Here is a 19,535-nt window from a genome sequence, read left to right as displayed (position 1 = left end):
ACTGCAAAAATATATTTAATGTATACGTTTTTTAAAGTTGGGAAAAAATATCTAATATATAAAGTCCGTGAATTTAGGCCACGTGAGGGCGCTCTCCTTGCATTTCATGTTTGCGTTTCCCGCGAAGAAGAAGGTTGCCAAGACATCCAAGCGTTTACAAATATGTCGACGAGATAATCCCGAGGTTTATGTTAGCATGGAGCAATGGCTGTTGTCATCCACGAATTATCTTTCTATCCTCTATATTTATTTAGTTTTCTACTGATAACGTCCGTGGCCAATTCCCAAAACTCTGTCGGTAAGCTTCTCGAATATAGACTTTTTAAACGGAGCTTCTACGTCTCACTATTTTTGCTAAACATTTTTGTTATGCGATGGAAATAACTGATGCTTTTTTTTCGACAGTTTTCCAGACTTCTTTTCTGGTCGCCAGTGGCCCTTCAGTCAATGTTCTGTTGCTTGGAAACAGTTCTCAGGTCGCGCTCATTCTGCGGAAAATAGACTCTCAGAACTCAACAGGTTAGTTTCCATATTCTATCTTACATTTGTTTTACATTTGCTTTGAACCTCAACAAATGACGTTCACTTTGTTTCTACTTTCAACAGGAAAAAATGAATCATGCATTGCTGGAGACACACAGTGGAGTCTAAGGAAGGAACACGTTGGAAAGGTACGAAATGTTCTTGTCTTTACGATGAACATACATTTCTAGTCTACTATATTATTTAGTTATAAATATTGTGCCTGGTTGATATCCTTGTTCCTCTTAATTTAGATGATTTTCAGTACATTTCATTTTGAAGTTGAGTGATTGTTTGTTTTGTTTTTCAGTTTTGGATATAACAGGCATTTTACTCTTACAGGCAGCAGTTCAAGTTCACCTGAAACTGGAGAGGAGTCTGCGTCTGTGTGCTGTAAATGAAACAGACCTCGACTGCTGCCCGAGACCTCTCTGTGTTCTGGAGACGATTCAGGTGTCGGCATGTGTGGGCGACGTTCTGCAGACATCCGTGACCGTCCAGGCCAGGATTCATGCCCGTTTGTTTCCAACTCATTCAGCACCTGGTAAATAAATCAAAAGGAATTGTAGTGAAACGTAATTGCTGCGTCATATGTAGTATTTCAGATTGTTTGGTTATTTATGTGTTTGGTTTTAGACAACAAGACATTCATCACCAACCAAGTCTTCCAGCCTCTGGGCTCCTGTCCATGTGACCTCACTCTGAGAAAGTGTGACGTCCGCTGCTGTTGTGACCAAGTATTTACAAGCCTGTTGTTACAATATGAAAAGTTCAGATCATTCATCAACCGTGTTTCTAACTTCAACAGGACTGTTCGCCGGCGGACGTGGAGCTTTTTCAGTCACAGTGTTTTAAAGGGCCTTTTGGGGGTGAAGTCGCCTCCGAACCAGACTATCAGTGTTCCAATCAAGATGCTACAAACTCTCCCGATTGGTTTCCATTTCTTTGCGTGACATCACCACCAGAAAACAATCCCTATCTCGGGCTCTTCTATCAGGGGGAAAAAATGTGAGCGGTTTAACTAACATACTAGTAAAATGATGTATTTTAATTCCTTAACTTGAATTCATAAACTTTGTCTCTGTCTAGTGTTCCAAAACCTGAACCATCCTTTCACACGCCTGCTTTATCGGCGCCTGTACCAACCATCGTGTACCGCCAAGGAAGTCCAATTTTCACAGTCGATGATCAGTACTTCACGATTCCACAGGTAAAAGTGCGATAAATGGTGTTTGGAGGATTGTTGAAGCTAAGTAAAAGAAAAACAATGATCCTTTTAAAGGGTTCCCATGATCCTTAAAACAATTATAAAAGGCTTAAATACATGAATCTAGAAATAAGGCATTTATTGGCATTAAAAAGTCTCAAAAATGTGAACCCATGATAAATAAAAATCTATATTAGAAATGTTATATTATTTGAAATGTCATCACTTGTAGGAACACTGTTTTTGAGCAAGGAAGTTAACGTGCGATACATTGTTTAACATAAAATATTTTTTGACGATTGTTTTATCCTTGTTTAATCATTTAAGTGTTGTAATGACTTGTGTTCACAGACGTTTCTCGGTCATTGCGTGAACAAGGCGCCTGTTGCCTTTTTAAAGAATTTCAAGGTTGAATGTGTAACTCGGCTGCGTTCTTGTCCTGTGGAAACACCTTTGCAAACAACTCCAAAAGATTTAATGATTCAAGTGCAAAGTGGACATGGTGGTATTCTTACATTTTTTAAAATTAATATAACAATATTTACGTTTAAATAATACTTTCTTTTATGTTAAAGGAGAAATAACCGTGGATGTAGTTGATAGCGACGTCACTGATTTGACACCAACAAGTTCAAGCTCAACAACATCAGCATCTTCAGGTAGAAATCAATGTGTTTGAAGTAATCCAATGCAAAAATTAATTCAATATGTAATTATGTATTCAGTTCTATGTGAAAATGTCACCGTCGCCCTGGACTACAAACTCTACTGGGAAGGAAATGGCCTCACAAACATCACCGTGATTCGCACTGTTCGGACATTTACTTTAGTCGACACAGGTAAGAAGATAACACGTATGGATTGTGTATAATAAAGAAGGAATTATTGAAATATATTTTTATTTTCCCAGTGTTCTTGACTACAAGATATTCTGCCGAGTTCCTAAAGGGGGAATTAAAGGACGAGCCCAAATCTGGAAACCCCGGTAAGATCTGTCATTAAAACAAATGAATGTTTGTGATAAATGACGTGAGACATCTATTCTGGCAGGTTATCAGACGGGGAAGCCTGTCATTGTTGGAAACTTGAACACACTGGAAAATGAAACAAATGTCCAGCGTTCATCTCTCAGCCTCATAAATCCAGGTAATTTATCTAGAATTTCTATTTTCAATTTCAAATCCACTATAAAGTACAAGCAATTGGTGTCATTTTCCTGCACAAGTGCCTTAATCATTTTTGTGTCTCATCTCTGCCGCCATTAAAGGCCTCACTCTTTTTCTTGCTACTACTTTGATGGTGTATAATAATCCTTCCAGTTATTTCCACATGCTGCACCCTGTCTGCATTCTCTTATTCACCACCCACAATCCATTAGCATTGTTTGATAATGATTCAGTCACGACAATTTCAATATAAATGCACATCATCAATGTTAGTCGCAAAACTTGTTGAAGCTGTTTTTCAGCCTCTAAATAAAATAACACACCTTCGACTGATCCTTCTTATTGTTAGTTGATACACTTTGCAACTGTTGGAGTTCCATGTTGTAAATGTTGTTGAAGCTGCTTCGCGGAACAAAAGTGATGATGATTAAATGCAGATTTGTACTTTTCATTTTGTGACATCAGTTCCTGTTTGCTTGTTTACTCAGTGAGTGATGGTCTTTGCGCCACTGCTGCGAGGAAACCGGTTTTGTTCCGAGAGAATTCAACGTCCGGTTGCATGTTTCCCGCCAGCATCCTGAACCTGACTGAGTGTGACACGCTAAGGTAGAAAATAGAGTTTTGTGTCCTGAAAAAAAAGTCGCCCCTTGTCTTTGTAGTAAAATCAATTATCTATGAAACATGTTTATCGCTTTTTTTTAGGGGAACAGTTGCGTCTCTGCTGGAGTCTCTGGTTAACGTCACCTTATTTGCAAAGATGGGAAACCCTGATTACCTAGATGTGACTGACTGGTCCAACATCAGCTGTAAGTGGATCTTTTGTTAGTTTTTGTGTACAGAAGTATATCAGTGCCATTAGAATATTGAGCTGTTGAACTGAACATTTAAAATGTTTTTTGAATATTGGAATTCAAATATTTGTATATTGAAAGGTTTAATTGATTTCTATTGAATTTCTTTTGTTGCTTTTGAATAACTAAATTAAAAAATGGAATACCAGCATTTATATTGAACTAAATGTTTTTTATATTGAATTTAAAAAGGCGGTGAATAAAAAAAAGAAGAAGTATTTTTGATTTATTGGAATAAGAACATCAAACTCTATGTTTTAAAAAACGAATTAATTTTGAAAGTATTGAATTCCCTTATTTAAAAAAAGAACATTAAAAATAATTATGAAAATGTTTAATTTTACCATTCAATATTCTGACGGCACTGATATACTTCCACATTTATATACTTTATTGAATATTGTTTTGATTGTTTAAGCGCTTTGTGATGCTGGTCTGGAAAAGCGCTATATAAATAAAAATTACTTACTTACTTACTTACATTTTATATTATTCATTTCTCAACTGCTTTATATCTAGTCATATTTTAATATTTTTTTTTTTTATATATATATATATTTTATTGTATCAACAGCTGCCACCTTTCTCCACAAAGTCGACTAAAGATTTACGATATCAGGGTTAAACCGATCATAACGTGCAAAAAGAAGCTGAAACCTTTTTCCGGACGGATCAGCTTTTGTGTTCTTATCTGTCATCAACCTGCATCATCAAGTGTCAAGTGTCACTCAGCAGGTTCTTTATCCCTAATTTAACATCCTCAATGGACGCCTGCAGCCAACTGTTGAAGGTCAGGAGCTAACAAAGACTGAATATCACCAACAGTCACGCACTTAAGGCAAGGTTAAACTCAATCACAGAAATATTTAATCAATCTTCTCTCTTGGCCGAAAAAAGTATATTTTCCAAACTTTGATAAATGGGAAGTACATGCAGAATTGGCGATATTGTCTTTAAATTCTCTGAGGCTCAATCCATCCTAATTTTCTTTGTGTTTATCAAGTGTTCCCCTTGAATCCCCATCCTCCGACATAAGTTTTTCCTTTTACTGGAAGTCCTGGTATTACTGTTGACGTAAATAATATCTCTTCCTCATGTTATAAACGAGAATCCTTAAAGGTCACAATATTAATATTCATTTACTTTTATTTGATCTAACCATAAGGCCAAAATTGGCTCCTGGGTCTTGAGTTTGAGAGAGACTTTAAGAGTTTCTATGAGTGCTTCTCAATTGACAAGTGTCCTTGGACCACGGACCTCTCCGCCTCTTAACCTATGTTGCTGTGTAGGCGACCCCTTATAAGACTTATTTTCCTAAAAAGATCAGTTTTTCAAAGCACAGAGGGTGACACTTGTCCAACAAAATATCCCTTCATGCAACTCAAGTGTGACGATTACGTCGATAACTGAATGTGAAACATGGATTTCAGTCGTCACCCTGAACTCGAGCACCACGGAGGGGAGCGCTAACGGCTCGTGCGGCAGGATACCGTCTCACTTGGACATCCTCGTCTGGAGTTCGGTCGCCAGCAGGATCGAGGGGCGACCTCAGAGGGAAATCTGGGCTCTGCAAGTGAAGTAATGCAATTAAAGAAATCCTTAAGATTAAAAGAAGTAGATCATTTATACGTTCCTGCTCGTTCAAGCACACACTTGTCCACGTGGACGCTGGACTGTGGAGGAGGAGACATCTCCGCCTGCTTGAATCCATCAGAGACTCAGCTGTTCCCAGTCACCTCCTCTGTTACCTTCATGGACCTTCTTGTTAACACAGAACCTCCAAAAACTAGGTCGGTCTTCATCCTTCATGGATTTATGTGACGGCACGGTATCATTTGATTTCCTCTCTTTGTTCACAGATTCCAGATTAACTTCACAGAGTACGACTGTAGCAGAAACGATGTCTGTTGGCCGGAACTCGCCTTTCCAGTCACGAGGTTTTACACAGGTGTTAAATCTCTTATTTGAACACGATTTACGTTGTTGGTCGAGCATAATATTTGATCCGTCAATATGCCGTTCAAACAAGTCAGTTTTATCAACAAATAAAACTTATTAATGGTCCAAAAGTGGCAGATAATACTGTTTTGATTATCATGGTCTTAGTAAACATGAGTTCAACAACAAAAAATTAACTTAAACACGAGTAATCGCTGTCACGTGTTCTTTATTGACGTACAACTATATGACGACGACTAATAATTGCCGGCTATTTGTACTGTACTGTCACGCAACCATTTATCTTGATTTTAGTAGAAGGTACTTGTGCTTAGACAAGCGATTGATTATTGATTTCATCGTGGCTAATGTTTCCTCTTTCCTCAGGTGAACTTTACTCTCAGGCGCTGGCCAAGGGTCTGATTCTGGTCTTCTTTTTTATTGCTGCATCAGTTCTGGGGACTCCGTGGAGACAGATCCGACAGGCGTGGAATAGTTGTTGATTCTTTTTATCTAACGTACACTTTTTGTTTAATAAAAAGTATTTTTGTCAAATGAGTTTGAATTTGTTCTTGAGTTTCTCTTTAAAGCGACCTGTTACTGTTAAGAAGGTGAATATGTAACTTTCCTGATCTTCTTCTGGGTCCTGGTTTCTTTGGAACAGGTTTAAACTTAAGCTGTTTCCTCATGTTTGATCTTACACATTATAGAAGTAATATGTACACAGTGAGTATTTGATGTTGAGTTGTGTGTTTGTTGAACATGCAACCAATGTAAAAATGTCAGCCGCATCACAACTTCGAATGATTCATCTTCTAAAACAAACGTGGTTCTGAGCCAGATGCTCGGAGACATCAGGATATTTAGCCAAGATAATCAGACGGTTACTAAATAATCTCTTCAAACGGTTGACAGTCTAGATGAAGAGATCGCATCTTAACTCTGGGCTGAAACTGCTCAATCCATTCAGTGGATTTTTTGTTGTTTCATCCGCTGTGTGTACCTACAGTTTTGCCTCAGGCATGTATGTCAGCGGACGTATGTGTTTGGATTTCCTCTCATTTTTCCATTTCATCACAGCAGGAGTATTGACTTTACTAACCTTGTGTCTTTCTGTCCCTTTTCCCATCATGCTATTGAACTAGTGAGATACAATGGGCAGTTGAGGGTTCGATTCACGATGAGGTAAAATTAAGCATCCGCAATTCTTCGACTTGATTTGGTTCATTTTATTTTATTTGTTTTGTGGCTTACTCGTTGAGGTCAAAAGTGCATTCTAGAATATTATATAATAAACAAACACCTTTCCATTTTTGATTTTTGATTTAAAGGTTTGGCGTCTTGCTTGTAGAATTAAATTAGACTAAATACAAATGACTTACTTACTCACTTACATCGAGAAAACTAAATATGAGTCTTTAAACAAGTCATAAAGCAATAAAGTTCTACCTAACCTAACCTATTATTAAAATAATACTTGTTTAAAAATTAACAAAAAACGATATATATGTGTTTAGCAATACATGCTTTTGAAATTTTAAGAACAAGGTAATATGTTAAAAAGTATGATGCTTACATACAATTTGAAGTAAAATTCGTCCGCCGTTTTTTTTTATACAACTTTTATATAAATAAAGCGCTTTGTGACTTAATTTCCATTCATATGATGATGCCGATCATTTGTAAAACTGTACGACTGTATATATATACATTTTTAATTTGAAAATAAAAAAAACTTTGTGAAAGCAACACCTTGTGCAAATGTCAGCCTCTGCGCATGCTCCTGGCGCGGACGCTGATTGGCCACGCGGGTGCTTCTCCTCGGTGAAGGCGATTCAACAGTGTGATGTGACGTGGAGAGCACCAGGGCCGGCAGGACTTTCTGCTCCAAAAAAAAAACTTCCATGACTTCTGAGCAAAACTTCATCTCAGATACTTATTTATCTTGACGCTCGCGCTGCCAAAAGCTGCGGTTATTTTTTTTTATTTATTCAAGATATACGTTCACCTGGAGTCACTGCCAGGAACAGACGCTGCACTTTTTTTTTTTACGCCGATTAGCTCCTGAAGCTAAGATCCCAGAAGGAGAAGCTTTTTGTTCTTTTACTTTTCGTTTGACTAAATAAAACAAAAACATGTAAAAACGTCGTCAAGGATCCGTCGCCATTTGTTAGCACCCGCTCTGTGCTAACTAGTTAGCTTGCTAGCATTAGCCGTCCAGCGGTGGTGGTGTCGGGGTGAAGCTGTCAACATGGGATCTCTTCTGCGGGGCGAGGAGATGTGTCTGGCCCAACTGTTCCTCCAGTCCGGGTCCGCCTACGACTGCATCGCCGAGCTCGGAGAACTGGGTCTGGCAGAGTTCAGAGACGTGAGTCGTACATTTACTTTTATTGTGACTACCTGCTGAGTTTCACTGACATCATCATCTTCATCATCATAACAATAAGTCATGTATGCTATTGTTAAAGTGTAGCTGTTGTGTCATACTTTAAGAAAAGTACTTTTATTAGGACAGTATTTGGTGTCAAGAAATACAATGACAACAAGGAGAAAATAAACCATCACGCTTACAATACAGATATGACAGTTACTGTGTATTTTTTGTGCACGTCAATTCCCATTGGCCGGCTTGTCCAGGTCCCTTCATCTTGAAGGAAACATAACATTTGTTATTAACTAAAATTCAATAAATAGCATTGATTTAAAATAAATTCCTACGTCAAACCATTACATTTTGGCCGGAGAAAGTCAAGTCGATTGTGGAAAGTTCCCATCTCAATCTCCAACAATTGGTTATAAATGTGTGGTTTATTTATTTATTTATTAATATTCCTTGGTATTATCACGATTGTTTTAAAACTGCATGGGTTTCTGCCCGTGCATCTCTCATTATACGTTGGTCACATTAACATGTTCTTATCCACAATGTCATTATTTGTTAACAAATAATGGTTTGTTTAGTAAAATAGGATTAAAATGACATTTTAATTAACCAAAGTAAAAAAAAGGACTAAATGTTACAAATGCTTGTTTTAATCCATGTGTGTGTTTTTAATGTGTTATTATCACAGTATGTGATGCATGATAAAATTGGTTAACAGAAACCGTAACATGTCTAACAAATCTAATTCCCCGCCAGTAATCACCTTTTCCTGTTTTCTTTTCCAGCTCAACCCTAATGTGAATGCCTTTCAGCGAAAGTATGTCAACGAAGTGAAGAAATGTGAAGAAATGGAGAGGATACTTGGTAAGCACAACATCATTTCTTGTCTCCTCTGAAGGACTGACTGTTTTCCATTCAGGAGGCTTTGAGGAATCTTTTAATTCAATTGGGAGGAAGTCATGAGAAATGTCAGCTGGTTGTAGATTCAGCTTGTTTAACTAAACTTTGTTTTATCAAATTAGGAGAGGAGTACAACTCTGTGGGAAAGTACAGTAGTATAAGTGTTTATAATTAAGCGTTAATATTTTTTTTGTGTGTATTTGTTTAAACGCGTCATGATCTGTTGGTGTTTAATTGCGGAATATGTCTGTTTATTTTAACAGGATATCTTTTAAGGGAGATTAAAAAAGCTGATATTACGCTATCGGACACTGATGTCAACCCACTGGCTCCGTTACCCAAGCATGTCATGACTATTATGGTATGTCTCTTGCTTATCCACGGTCACTTATCCTTGCCGGACAAGAATGCTACTATTGAATGTAACTATTGAAAACGTCTTTGGACTGACGGGGGATTTCTCACGCGATATTGCTTGATGTTCTCACAGGAGCAGCTTCAGAGGCTGGAGGTTGAGTTGGGGGAAGTCACACGAAATAAGGAGAAGTTGCAGAAGAACCTTTTGGAGCTGACGGAGTATACTCACATGCTACGTGTCACTCGCAACTTTGTGCAAAGAAATCCTGAGGTAACTGCCTTTTGCTAGTCATGCACATGTAGGCGTTAATTAACATAAAGAAGCACAATCTTAATTAAATAGTTTTATGCTTATACACATGTATATTATTACCTGCATACTACAGATAATTGTACTATTAAAACTTTTTTTGTGTAGCATATTTGAGTGTTTTATTTGATCTTAATCACTTTATAAGTTATTTAAAATTTAGGCAAGCATATTACAAATTTTACCAAAACACTTTTTACTTGATGGCAAGACTGATTCAATAAAACAAGTGTAGTACAGATGCTATTTTCAAACAACATGCTTTTATAAAATATGACCTTACTTTATATTTATCATTCACAGAGTGGTGCTTGATGTTTTTTTTTTAATTAAAAGAACTCAGGTTACTTGCGCAAAGTAAATCGGTCCACTGGTTTCAGAGTTTAACTCATAATTGTAATGATAAAAACATATATCATATTATAATATGTGGTGGTACTTGTAAAATGAAAAGGTTTGTCATTTCTCTGGCCTAATATGGATGGATATATAGAATCTTCTTTTTCTTTTTTTGAGTGCTCCTTTTTTTCTCTAAACCGCACTAATTTGGTATTTTATAATAATGGTCACATAATTAAAGTTTAACCCTCTTTTAAGTATACAATTAAATTTAATTCACGACAATTGTCTATTCAATCTTTATGACTGATATTAAATTAACTGAGAAGGAAACAATTCCCCTAAAAGGTCCCCACGGCTCTTGTCGTTTGCCCTCAAAATAGTAAATCCTGATCTTATAAGCCAGGGCAAGTGAAACAATGCTTTTTTGTCTTCCATTGTTTACATGTTTGACTACACACACACTTTACAAACTGCCGTAAACCTTGTGTAATGAGTTTCCCTCACTAAGAGCCAGTAAGTTGTGTTTGTGTGTTATCTTCCTCATCCTTCTCTTTGTCTGTCCCGCTAGAGAGAGCCGATGCAAGTTCAGTATGAAGAGTTTCCATTTCTGGATAAAGACAATATGATGGATCACAGCAGCATGCAGAGGCTCGGGGCCAAGTTGGGGTGAGAACGAATAAGACAATATTTAACCAGTGCTTCAGCTTTAAATATGAAGGTGTGCAGGCTTTCTTTTTAGAGCAATAGTTGAATAGTTGAGTCTTTTTTTTCTCGTTTTGCAAAATTGGCAAAAGAAAATAGAATGAACAACATTGCAGTTACACTGTTTCACCACCTTGAGGCTCCAGAAACTCTTGTTTAAATATCATTGATGGGTGCTTTAATACATTATTCTCTCCATTTTTCTCATCATCTTTTGCAGATTTGTGTCTGGCCTCATTCAGCGTGTGAAGATTGAAGCATTCGAGCGGATGCTTTGGCGCGTTTGTAAAGGATACACCATCCTCAGTTATGCCGAGGTGGAAGAGTATTTAGATGATCCGGACACGGTCAGTGTTTCACCTCAAGTTTTTGACATGGCTTTCATTTTATTGAAATGAATCTGACATTTTTTATTAGTTTGTGGAAACGTTAGAAGTAGCAATTGATTAGTTCTTTTTACCTTTTTTCTCAGGGTGAACCGACTAAAAGTGTTGTGTTCCTCATTTCCTACTGGGGAGACCAAATTGCCCAGAAAGTGAAAAAGATTTGTGACTGGTAAATATCCTTATATTGTTCACATTCACACTTGTTGGGTAACAATATTGCTTCCATTTTATCCCCATAGCTACCACTGTCATTTATATCCATATCCAAGCAGCAATGAGGAGAGGAATGATGTGGTGGAAGGACTCGGAACACGCATTCAGGACTTGCACACAGTATGTCAAAAACACGTGTCAAAATCACAATCAAGTATTTCATCAGTTCATCATAGTGTTGGTTGAAATATGTCAGATTTATAAAAAAGTGGAAGAAGACTTATGACAGCGCAGGGATGTGAGCAGGGGAACTAAAACTTTGTCTCTGTCACTAACGCATCATGACAGTGTTTTGGTCATGCAAAACATATCTTTCCAAAAATGCAATTTACAGGGAAAAAAATCAAGCTAATATGATTGAAAAGAACAAAGAAATTCTTGTCTTTGAGTTTATAAAACAATAACGAGTAATAAAAAAAGTAATTGACCACAAGTATCTCTAAATAATTTGGCAATTTCTTTTAAAGATTTATCGTCACGTCACTTTGGGGTATTTGAGTTGGGAATTATTTTGGAAGCTTGAGCTGAAATCAGAATAGTTTATCCTCCTCTAGCACATGATCAACGTGAGGCGTCAGCTGACAATATCGCTCTTGTTTTTATTTTGACCCAAATTTTTATAAAATCTAACTTCAACTTGGCGAATCAGCTTTTTTCTTCCCCGAAAACAAAAAAATCAAGTGCATTTTTTTGGTGTATGACATGGTAAAACTAAGGATGTGTTCCGTCTCAAAGGTGCTGCACAGGACAGAAGAATATCTGACGCAAGTCCTGATCAAGGCCGCCGAGTCCGTCTACTCGTGGGTCATACAGGTCAAGAAGATGAAGGCCATCTATTATATTCTAAACCAGTGCAGTTTCGACGTCACCAACAAGTGTCTGATCGCCGAGGTGTGGTGTCCCGTCGCTGACATTCCTAACCTGAGGGGAGCCCTGGAAGAAGGATCGGTGAGCCACCATTGATAAGCATCTTATCTCAAATTTGGTGTGACTTTATCGCTGTGTAGTTATTTATGGCATCAAGAGGTTTGAACTATTTCCCTCGAGTATTCACATGGGTATTCAGTGCTTGAAATGATTCATGACTGCATTAGTAACAGTGTCTTAGACAAAACAATGGACCTTTACAACAATATATACATGAAAAACAATCAAGACTTTCCTTGATTCTATTAGCTGAGCCAGGCAGCTGATACTGAACAGCATGATTTTTGCATCTCATCCGTAGGAAATGTAATGGGCTATAGGTCTTTAATTTCTCACTGTTGTTAAAACTATGTCGATCACACAAGAAGCCACATTTTTTCAAGCACTATTGGTCATTGGCGAACATTTTTTTGATATGTACCAAACTCTCTCTCACCGGAGTAATTCCAATAAATTGACTTTACTGCAATCGGAATATTCTTTTCCTCCATTATCTTAATTACTGGAGCCTTTCAAGGTCTCCATGTCAACATGAACATTAATCTACGTTGCTTTAGAGCAAACCATCCAGGCCACATAACATGACAAAAAAACTAAAAGAATATGCACTGAGCTGGGTTCCCAATAACTGTTGATGAGATAACAGAATTTTTAAAGGCGTAGAGCCAACAGTGAAATGAAATTTAGTTATATTTTGTAGAGTATTTCTAGATAATGATTCCAATGTCAAACAACTCTAGCTGACTCGTTTGCTTTTGAAGTGATGGAATTCTGATTTAATTTTCAGAGAAAAAGCGGTTCAACAGTTCCTTCCTTTGTCAATCGAATTCCGACGACGGACACGCCTCCTACGCTGATAAGAACCAACAAGTTTACCTCTGGCTTCCAGAACATTGTGGATGCCTATGGAGTTGGCACGTACCGAGAGGTCAACCCAGGTGAGATGCTGACGTTGTTAGAACTTAAGTCAAATTCTATAGGTGTGACCTCACGTTTAACCTTAAAACTCTTTCTCTTCTTTGTAATGTTATTTAACCCCATTTTTTATAATCTTTGGGTCAAGTTGACCCGAAAACAAACGTGTGAGAGATAACAAAAGGTTAAAGTCTGGTGGTGTGTGTGTGATGGCCTTTTAAGGTTAAAACCACGTTGGTTAATATCATTTTTTTTCTCAAGGGCTTCCTCTTTTTTAAAATGTGAGAACTACTGATAAGCATCCTCCAATAACAAGGCTTTACTATTTTTCATCTACTGAAGTCGGTGCTCAAATGCTCTTTTTGTTTATCCATGAAATGACAAGATTCTCAAACCTGCAAAAACCTACAGAAAAAACGCTGTGGTGCTAATGCAGAAGTGTCTCTTGAAACTAGAACGTAGAAAGATGTTCTATTCATATCTGCTGCAAGAACACCTACTCGAACAACAATCTCATAGTTAACCAGACAATACGAGACGTCTTACTCGCTATTCTTAAATAAAAGCTAAATAAATACTGTCATCCAGCTCCAGCTTTGCTGGACACATCTCTTAAACTATCTTATTTATTTATAATACAGCACAGTGTAAATGTAATAAATGATAAGAGAAGTTGTTTTTTAGAAGCACATTTAAATCCAATGTAAATCTGTGATTGTTAATTAAGTTTGTATGTTGGTTGATTTCAACTTTCCTCCTCTTCCTCCTCCTCTTAGCTCCGTTCACCATCATCACGTTCCCGTTCTTGTTCGCGGTGATGTTCGGGGATCTCGGTCATGGTCTCATCATGGCCATGTTCGCCCTCTGGATGGTCCGCTGCGAAAATAACCGCAAGCTTAAGAACACCAGGAACGAGGTGAGTTCTTTAATAGATAAAGGTGGTTCGATTCTAGTAGTCTTACTAAACTTTTGTGCTTCCACGCAGATCTGGAACACCTTTTTCGAGGGCCGGTACATCATTCTGATGATGGGTCTGTTCTCCATCTACACCGGCCTCATTTACAATGACTGCTTCTCTAAATCCATCAACCTCTTCGGGTCTGGCTGGAGTGTGAGAGCCATGTTCAAAGCTGCAGTCTGGAAGTAAGTTGTGTTGCAGGGATCGACAACTGCACTGAGGAATGGTGTCGTTTTTCATTGATGACACAAAACAGACGCTCCTTTGAGAGTTCAAAGAAATTATTGTCTGGATAAAAGCGATTGCAGAAGTTACTCTTGCCTGCAGCAACGTAATCTAATGCCTCTTAAAATTAAACTTCAGTCGGATGTAAAAGGGGAAACAAATTTGTGTTTCCTCTTAAGTGTTGTTTAGAAATCTATCACATTCCGCAGCTCAATTCAAGACACTTTGTAATAATATTTAGAGAATGAAATCCTTTATGGGGTGAAATAAACCCATAGATTGTCATTGATTTGAAATTGGAAAGAAATAATCATTTGTTTTTTTAATCCTGCAGACCAGAAGACCTCAAAGGAAACAAAGTCCTGACCCTGGATCCTAATGTCACAGGTGTCTTCACTGGACCCTACCCTTTAGGTATCGACCCGGTAAGTTGACTTTATTCACAAAAATGACGAACTCCAGCTAATCTGGAGTTTACATTGTGCAAGACTGTCTATATTTTTAAATACTTATTAACATAAATGAATAAAAGTGAACCAATATTTAATCACAAATACTTTGAGTCAAATGTTGTAAAATTGTTCTGTTCACAACGTTGATTATAATTTGTGAAACTTGTAAAAACTTGTTAAGAATCTACGTTTATTGAATCCAATTCTGCATCATTTTCTTATTTATTAAATGTTTTTTTGTCTTTTTGTCAAGATTTGGAACTTGGCCAGCAACCGGCTCACGTTTCTTAACTCCTACAAGATGAAGATGTCTGTGATATTAGGGATCATTCACATGAGCTTCGGCGTCATCTTAAGCACTTTTAATCATTTGTAAGTTCTTACCGTCTCAGTTCAGGCTTGATTGTGAAGGAATGCTTAAAAAAAATAAAAAAATATTTGCTTGTGTTTAAAGGCACTTCAGGAAGAAACACAACCTCTACTTGGTCTTTCTTCCTGAGCTCCTGTTCCTGCTCTGTCTTTTTGGATACCTGGTGTTCATGATCTTGTATAAGTGGCTGGCGTTCTCCGCTCAAGACTCGAGTCACGCTCCGAGCATCCTCATTCATTTCATCAACATGTTTCTGATGCAAGGAGACGGTACTCAGCCTCTCTACCCCGGCCAGGTTGGTAGATGCAGCGAGACACGATCAGAGATCTAAAAGAGTTTCTGACGACGATGTTGTCTCAAATGATTTCAGACGGGCCTTCAGATGTTTCTGCTGGTAGTCGCTCTCCTCTCGGTGCCCGTCCTGCTCTTCGGGAAACCCATCTACCTGTACTGGCTCAACAACGGAGGTCGTCAACTCGGGATGTACAGGGTGAGGGAAAGGGCACGTCTGCGCCGTCACTGTTTGCACACATGACAAAATGTCTTCAAATATTTGCGCTTCCCATGTTAATCGAATCACCTGCTCCCTTGTTTCCTCAGGGATATGAGCGGGTGCGGCGCAGCAGCGAAGAGGAGCTTTACCTGTTGAGAAACCATAACTTGGAGGAGGGGAACAGCCACAATGACCTCTCGTCCAGTGGGGAGCAGAAGGAGGAGGTCAGCACCGACTATCACTTTACTATGTTCATGTCCTGTTCTCTCCCGTCCTCCATTAGACAAGACAAACAAGGAAAATGGCCTGAAGTACAGTAGTTACCCAGAGTGATGTGAGGACAAATAGGGGCCAACTGACATCTCTTTGTTCACCAGGTACCCAAGGGCCCTTGTAGTTGATGTTCATTAGGTTATTGCTGCAGCCTCACAAGGACGTACAGATCTTTGTGTGCTCTGCTCTCTGCAGCAATAAAACACTCACAGATTTTGGTGTCTTTTAAAGCAAACTTTATTGGCCTAAAATTAACTCTGGTCGGAACTTTGCTGCAGGCTGGATCACTGTAATGTGTAACTTGTGGAGGAGCCGGTTCAAGTCGTCTTTCAGCTTTTTTTTGTCTGCTTGTCTTACTATTTTCTCGTGTGTTATTCGACATTTACAAGTAATGAAATTGAACCATTTTTGTCTTTTGACATTGTATTTTAACACCAAGGCCTTAGAAGTAAACAAACATATAATTAAATCATCCTTTTACTCCACTGAAGGAGCCCCTTAACTCAAGTTATAAAGTCTAATAGCACGAGGTAGTTTGTCCAGTGAGCTCTCAGCAACTGTCACCAGTGAGTCCAGCTTCAACCACAGAGCCAGTCCTCCTAATCAACCTGATCAACCTTTTAACACTCCTCCTGGACACATTCCCAACACACCACAGCATAAAACACTGGCCACCACAGACTGGTAGAACATGCAGAGGAGTTTCCTGCAGATGTTAAATGATCGGAGCCTCCTCAGAAAGTACAGTCGTACAATCGTACATGCGATTTTGTTGTTTAAAGTTGTGGACCCCTGCATTTGAGGACCTCAAAATATCAATCCATTGGCCATAAATGTTATGTTATTTCACACGTTTAAAGTTGTCCTCAAGTCTTCATATCTCCTCATTCGTTGTCTTCTCCGCGAACAGTTTGACGCCGGAGACGAGTTCCTGCACCAGGCCATCCACACCATAGAGTATTGCCTCGGGTGCGTCTCGAACACGGCATCGTACCTCAGACTCTGGGCCTTGAGTCTCGCTCATGCACGTGAGTATTGAAAAGGAAACGCATGTTCAACAAGAATGACTTGAGGATATTAGAGTAAATAAGAATAAATATTTGCTCTAATGCTGTGACCTTTACAGTCATGTTACGTCACACGTCTGTTTGTCTCTTATTATCTGGATATTAAGCTGTTTTTCAATAGAATATTACTTTTTTTTATATGACTTTTAGATGCAGCTTCTCTTCCTCTTTCAGTCATGACCCAGAGCTGAAGGTTATAGACATTGAAATTATATACTTTAGCATGAGCAAACATAACCTCCTTGGCAGTGGTAATTAGCTGCCTGAAGCGTGTACACATCACAGCAAAGACGTCTTTTAAATATCAGGGGTAGAGGTTTTATAAGTGCAGGCTTTTCCTTGATTCTTGTGTTTGTCTCGGTTTTGTCTTGACTTTTTAAGTATTTATTTTATTGTTTGATTGTTTAAGCGCTTTGTGACCCTGGTCTAGAAAAGCGCTCTATAATACTTATCTATAAAAGGCTTATCATCCCTAAATTCTTCTGCTTTTTTGGGAATACTAAACCTTTTCTTATCATGCGATGCACATCACAGACTTCCAGTTTGTCTAGACTGTCAATTAAGCCTCTGGACCTTTTTAATTTACCCGACAGGTCATGTGACATGTGTTAAGCACTCATCCTATTGACTTGCAAATATTAGTCAAACATTAACAAGTGGTTTCTACGGACACAGAATTGTCGGAGGTGCTGTGGGAGATGGTGATGAGGGTGGGGCTCAGGATGGACACGCACATCGGGGTGTTGTTCCTCGTGCCCGTCTTCAGCCTGTTCGCCGTTCTGACCGTTTCTATCCTCCTCATCATGGAGGGTCTGTCTGCGTTCCTGCACGCCCTGCGGCTCCACTGGTACGTTGACGCGACGGCGTTTTTTTTTAAGTCGCAGCCGCCTGGAGCTTATTTGATCATCACACTCATCCGTGCTGTTGTTGTCTTTCTCAGGGTGGAGTTTCAGAATAAATTCTACAGTGGAAACGGAATCAAGTTTTGCCCTTTCGCCTTCTCTCTGCTGCCCTCTAGCTTTGACCGCGACATCCTGCTGTGAAGACGGTGAACCGTGTTACCAAAAGTTTCATATTTCTGAGACGATACTGGGAGCCCAAAGACTTAGGGACCGTCCTTGTGGATTCAAGACCATTTTATGGGCCTCAAATTTGTTTTAGACCAAGCTGTTTTAATTTTGTTCTCATTTGAACCTGGTTTTTAGTCATTTGTTCTGTCAAATAAAGAGTAAAAACTAAAAGTAGTTAGAATTAACTAGTGCCGTTTGTCAGGACCGTTGGCTCCATCTCCAGTTAAGCACTTTCTGGACAAATCTCTTGATTCCTTCCTCGTCCAGATTTTGTCAGATCCTCGTACGACTGCTCGGCTCTGTTGCACTGACTGCCTTACAACAAAATTACAACACAGTTCAGTTTCAATGGGATTTTTACCAACAACACTGTGAAACATTGTGAGTTTTTCTAGGACTGTTCAACATGAACAGACGTTCCAAGAAATGTAAATACTTTTCATTAAGGTATTTTTTTAATTTATTATTTTTCTAAAAATGTTGCACCAAATTAAAAAAAAAAAGATTGTCAATGTTCTTATTTTGGTTTTGTAATGTGTTCACAGTGTTGCCTGTGCTGCCGTCAGAGATTATACTATTGAAACATTCCAAAATGTATTTTCATCTACAGCTGGATGGCGGAACTGTATTGTAACGTGAAAATCTACAGGTTTTTTTTTTAGGTGTTTGGCTGGGAATATCATTTACGTTGGATAGAATCGCACACATTTTGGGGATTTGGCGGTCGGGGAAGAAACATGGTTTGTTTAATCATTGCACTCTTGATAAACCACAATTTGCCTTTTTACTAGAGGTTGGTATCGCACGTCACAAAGACTTGTTACAGTCACGTCTACCAGTCTGTAAATTTATATTGAAAACGGGCTTTGCCTGATAAATTATCTGAGATTATATTTTTTGGCATTTCTTTATGCGACCGAAAGTTTTGATTAAATTTCCGAAATATTTTGGTTCACCTGTATAAATAAATAAGTGCAGCTTAACATAAAAATATATATTGTCCTCAATTGTTTTAGGCCGTTACAGGAAATGTTCTAATTGTTTAAAAAAAAATGCTTTTTGTCAATAAATTAAATGTTTGTCAAAATATGATTCTAGACTTTATTTTATTTGGTTTGAAAATGTTTGTTTTTTTTAACTTGTAAGATGAGTTTCGACCCTTTGTTTTATTGTAGTGATTAATTTAATTAATAATAAAAGCTACTCAACTTTTTTATTTTTTATCATGCTACTCAGTTTTTGTTTCGAAATCAAAAGATCGATTTTTTTTGGGAATTCGATTTATCTTAAAATTTCCTTCTTCCCAGATTCCAATCATTTGAAATTGATCCTTATAAATTGTCATCCGGGAGTACCGGCCTCCTTTAAGACCACACTCTGGGCTTTTTACCTACATAAACCTTAGTTAACACAAAACATAGTGACGGATCGCTGTCTTTGTCTGATACGATAAAAAAAATACGGTTATTGTATACACATCTCCAAGTATTAAATTCCATTTAAAACCA

At 38.1% G+C, this 19,535-nt stretch overlaps 2 protein-coding genes across 2 annotated transcripts; both read left to right on the top strand.

The window, feature by feature from the left end:
• Positions 1-82: 82 nt before the first annotated feature.
• tctn2 (tectonic family member 2) lies at positions 83-6,206 on the top strand. The gene is made up of 18 exons (XM_087799687.1): positions 83-298; positions 406-519; positions 607-671; positions 865-1,066; positions 1,159-1,259; positions 1,331-1,530; positions 1,612-1,732; positions 2,081-2,231; positions 2,305-2,388; positions 2,455-2,568; positions 2,640-2,714; positions 2,780-2,875; positions 3,384-3,501; positions 3,598-3,701; positions 5,177-5,324; positions 5,393-5,536; positions 5,606-5,694; positions 6,072-6,206. Exons 1-18 carry the CDS (start codon positions 205-207, stop codon positions 6,185-6,187), a joined length of 2,136 nt encoding a protein of 711 aa, XP_087655813.1. The 5' UTR covers positions 83-204; the 3' UTR covers positions 6,188-6,206.
• A 1,331-nt stretch (positions 6,207-7,537) lies between these two features.
• Positions 7,538-19,074, top strand: atp6v0a2b (ATPase H+ transporting V0 subunit a2b). Its single transcript, XM_087792877.1, has 20 exons — positions 7,538-8,052; positions 8,853-8,931; positions 9,231-9,328; positions 9,458-9,595; positions 10,545-10,642; positions 10,899-11,025; positions 11,151-11,233; positions 11,304-11,397; positions 12,013-12,225; positions 12,992-13,142; positions 13,896-14,035; positions 14,105-14,262; positions 14,637-14,727; positions 15,008-15,126; positions 15,209-15,419; positions 15,495-15,614; positions 15,725-15,841; positions 16,801-16,918; positions 17,633-17,804; positions 17,898-19,074. Exons 1-20 carry the CDS (start codon positions 7,936-7,938, stop codon positions 17,998-18,000), a joined length of 2,547 nt encoding a protein of 848 aa, XP_087649003.1. The 5' UTR covers positions 7,538-7,935; the 3' UTR covers positions 18,001-19,074.
• Positions 19,075-19,535: the final 461 nt, after the last annotated feature.

The sequence above is a fragment of the Callionymus lyra genome, chromosome 1, assembly GCF_982586985.1.
Source record: "Callionymus lyra chromosome 1, fCalLyr1.hap1.1, whole genome shotgun sequence".
NCBI lineage: Eukaryota > Metazoa > Chordata > Actinopteri > Syngnathiformes > Callionymidae > Callionymus > Callionymus lyra.
Note: the sequence above shows the minus strand (reverse complement) of the source record. Positions and strands in the feature narration are given on the sequence as shown.

Bases quoted from the DNA above. Each gene is read 5' to 3' on its own strand.
- atp6v0a2b (XM_087792877.1), top strand. From the start codon at position 7,936: ATGGGATCTCTTCTGCGGGGCGAGGAGATGTGTCTGGCCCAACTGTTC. The intron at 14,263-14,636 runs GTAAGTTGTGTT...TTAATCCTGCAG, and splicing joins TTCAAAGCTGCAGTCTGGAA to ACCAGAAGACCTCAAAGGAA. The intron at 15,127-15,208 runs GTAAGTTCTTAC...TTGTGTTTAAAG, and splicing joins TTAAGCACTTTTAATCATTT to GCACTTCAGGAAGAAACACA.
- tctn2 (XM_087799687.1), top strand. From the start codon at position 205: ATGGCTGTTGTCATCCACGAATTATCTTTCTATCCTCTATATTTATTT. The intron at 2,232-2,304 runs GTGGTATTCTTA...TTTATGTTAAAG, and splicing joins TCAAGTGCAAAGTGGACATG to GAGAAATAACCGTGGATGTA. The intron at 2,715-2,779 runs GTAAGATCTGTC...CTATTCTGGCAG, and splicing joins GCCCAAATCTGGAAACCCCG to GTTATCAGACGGGGAAGCCT.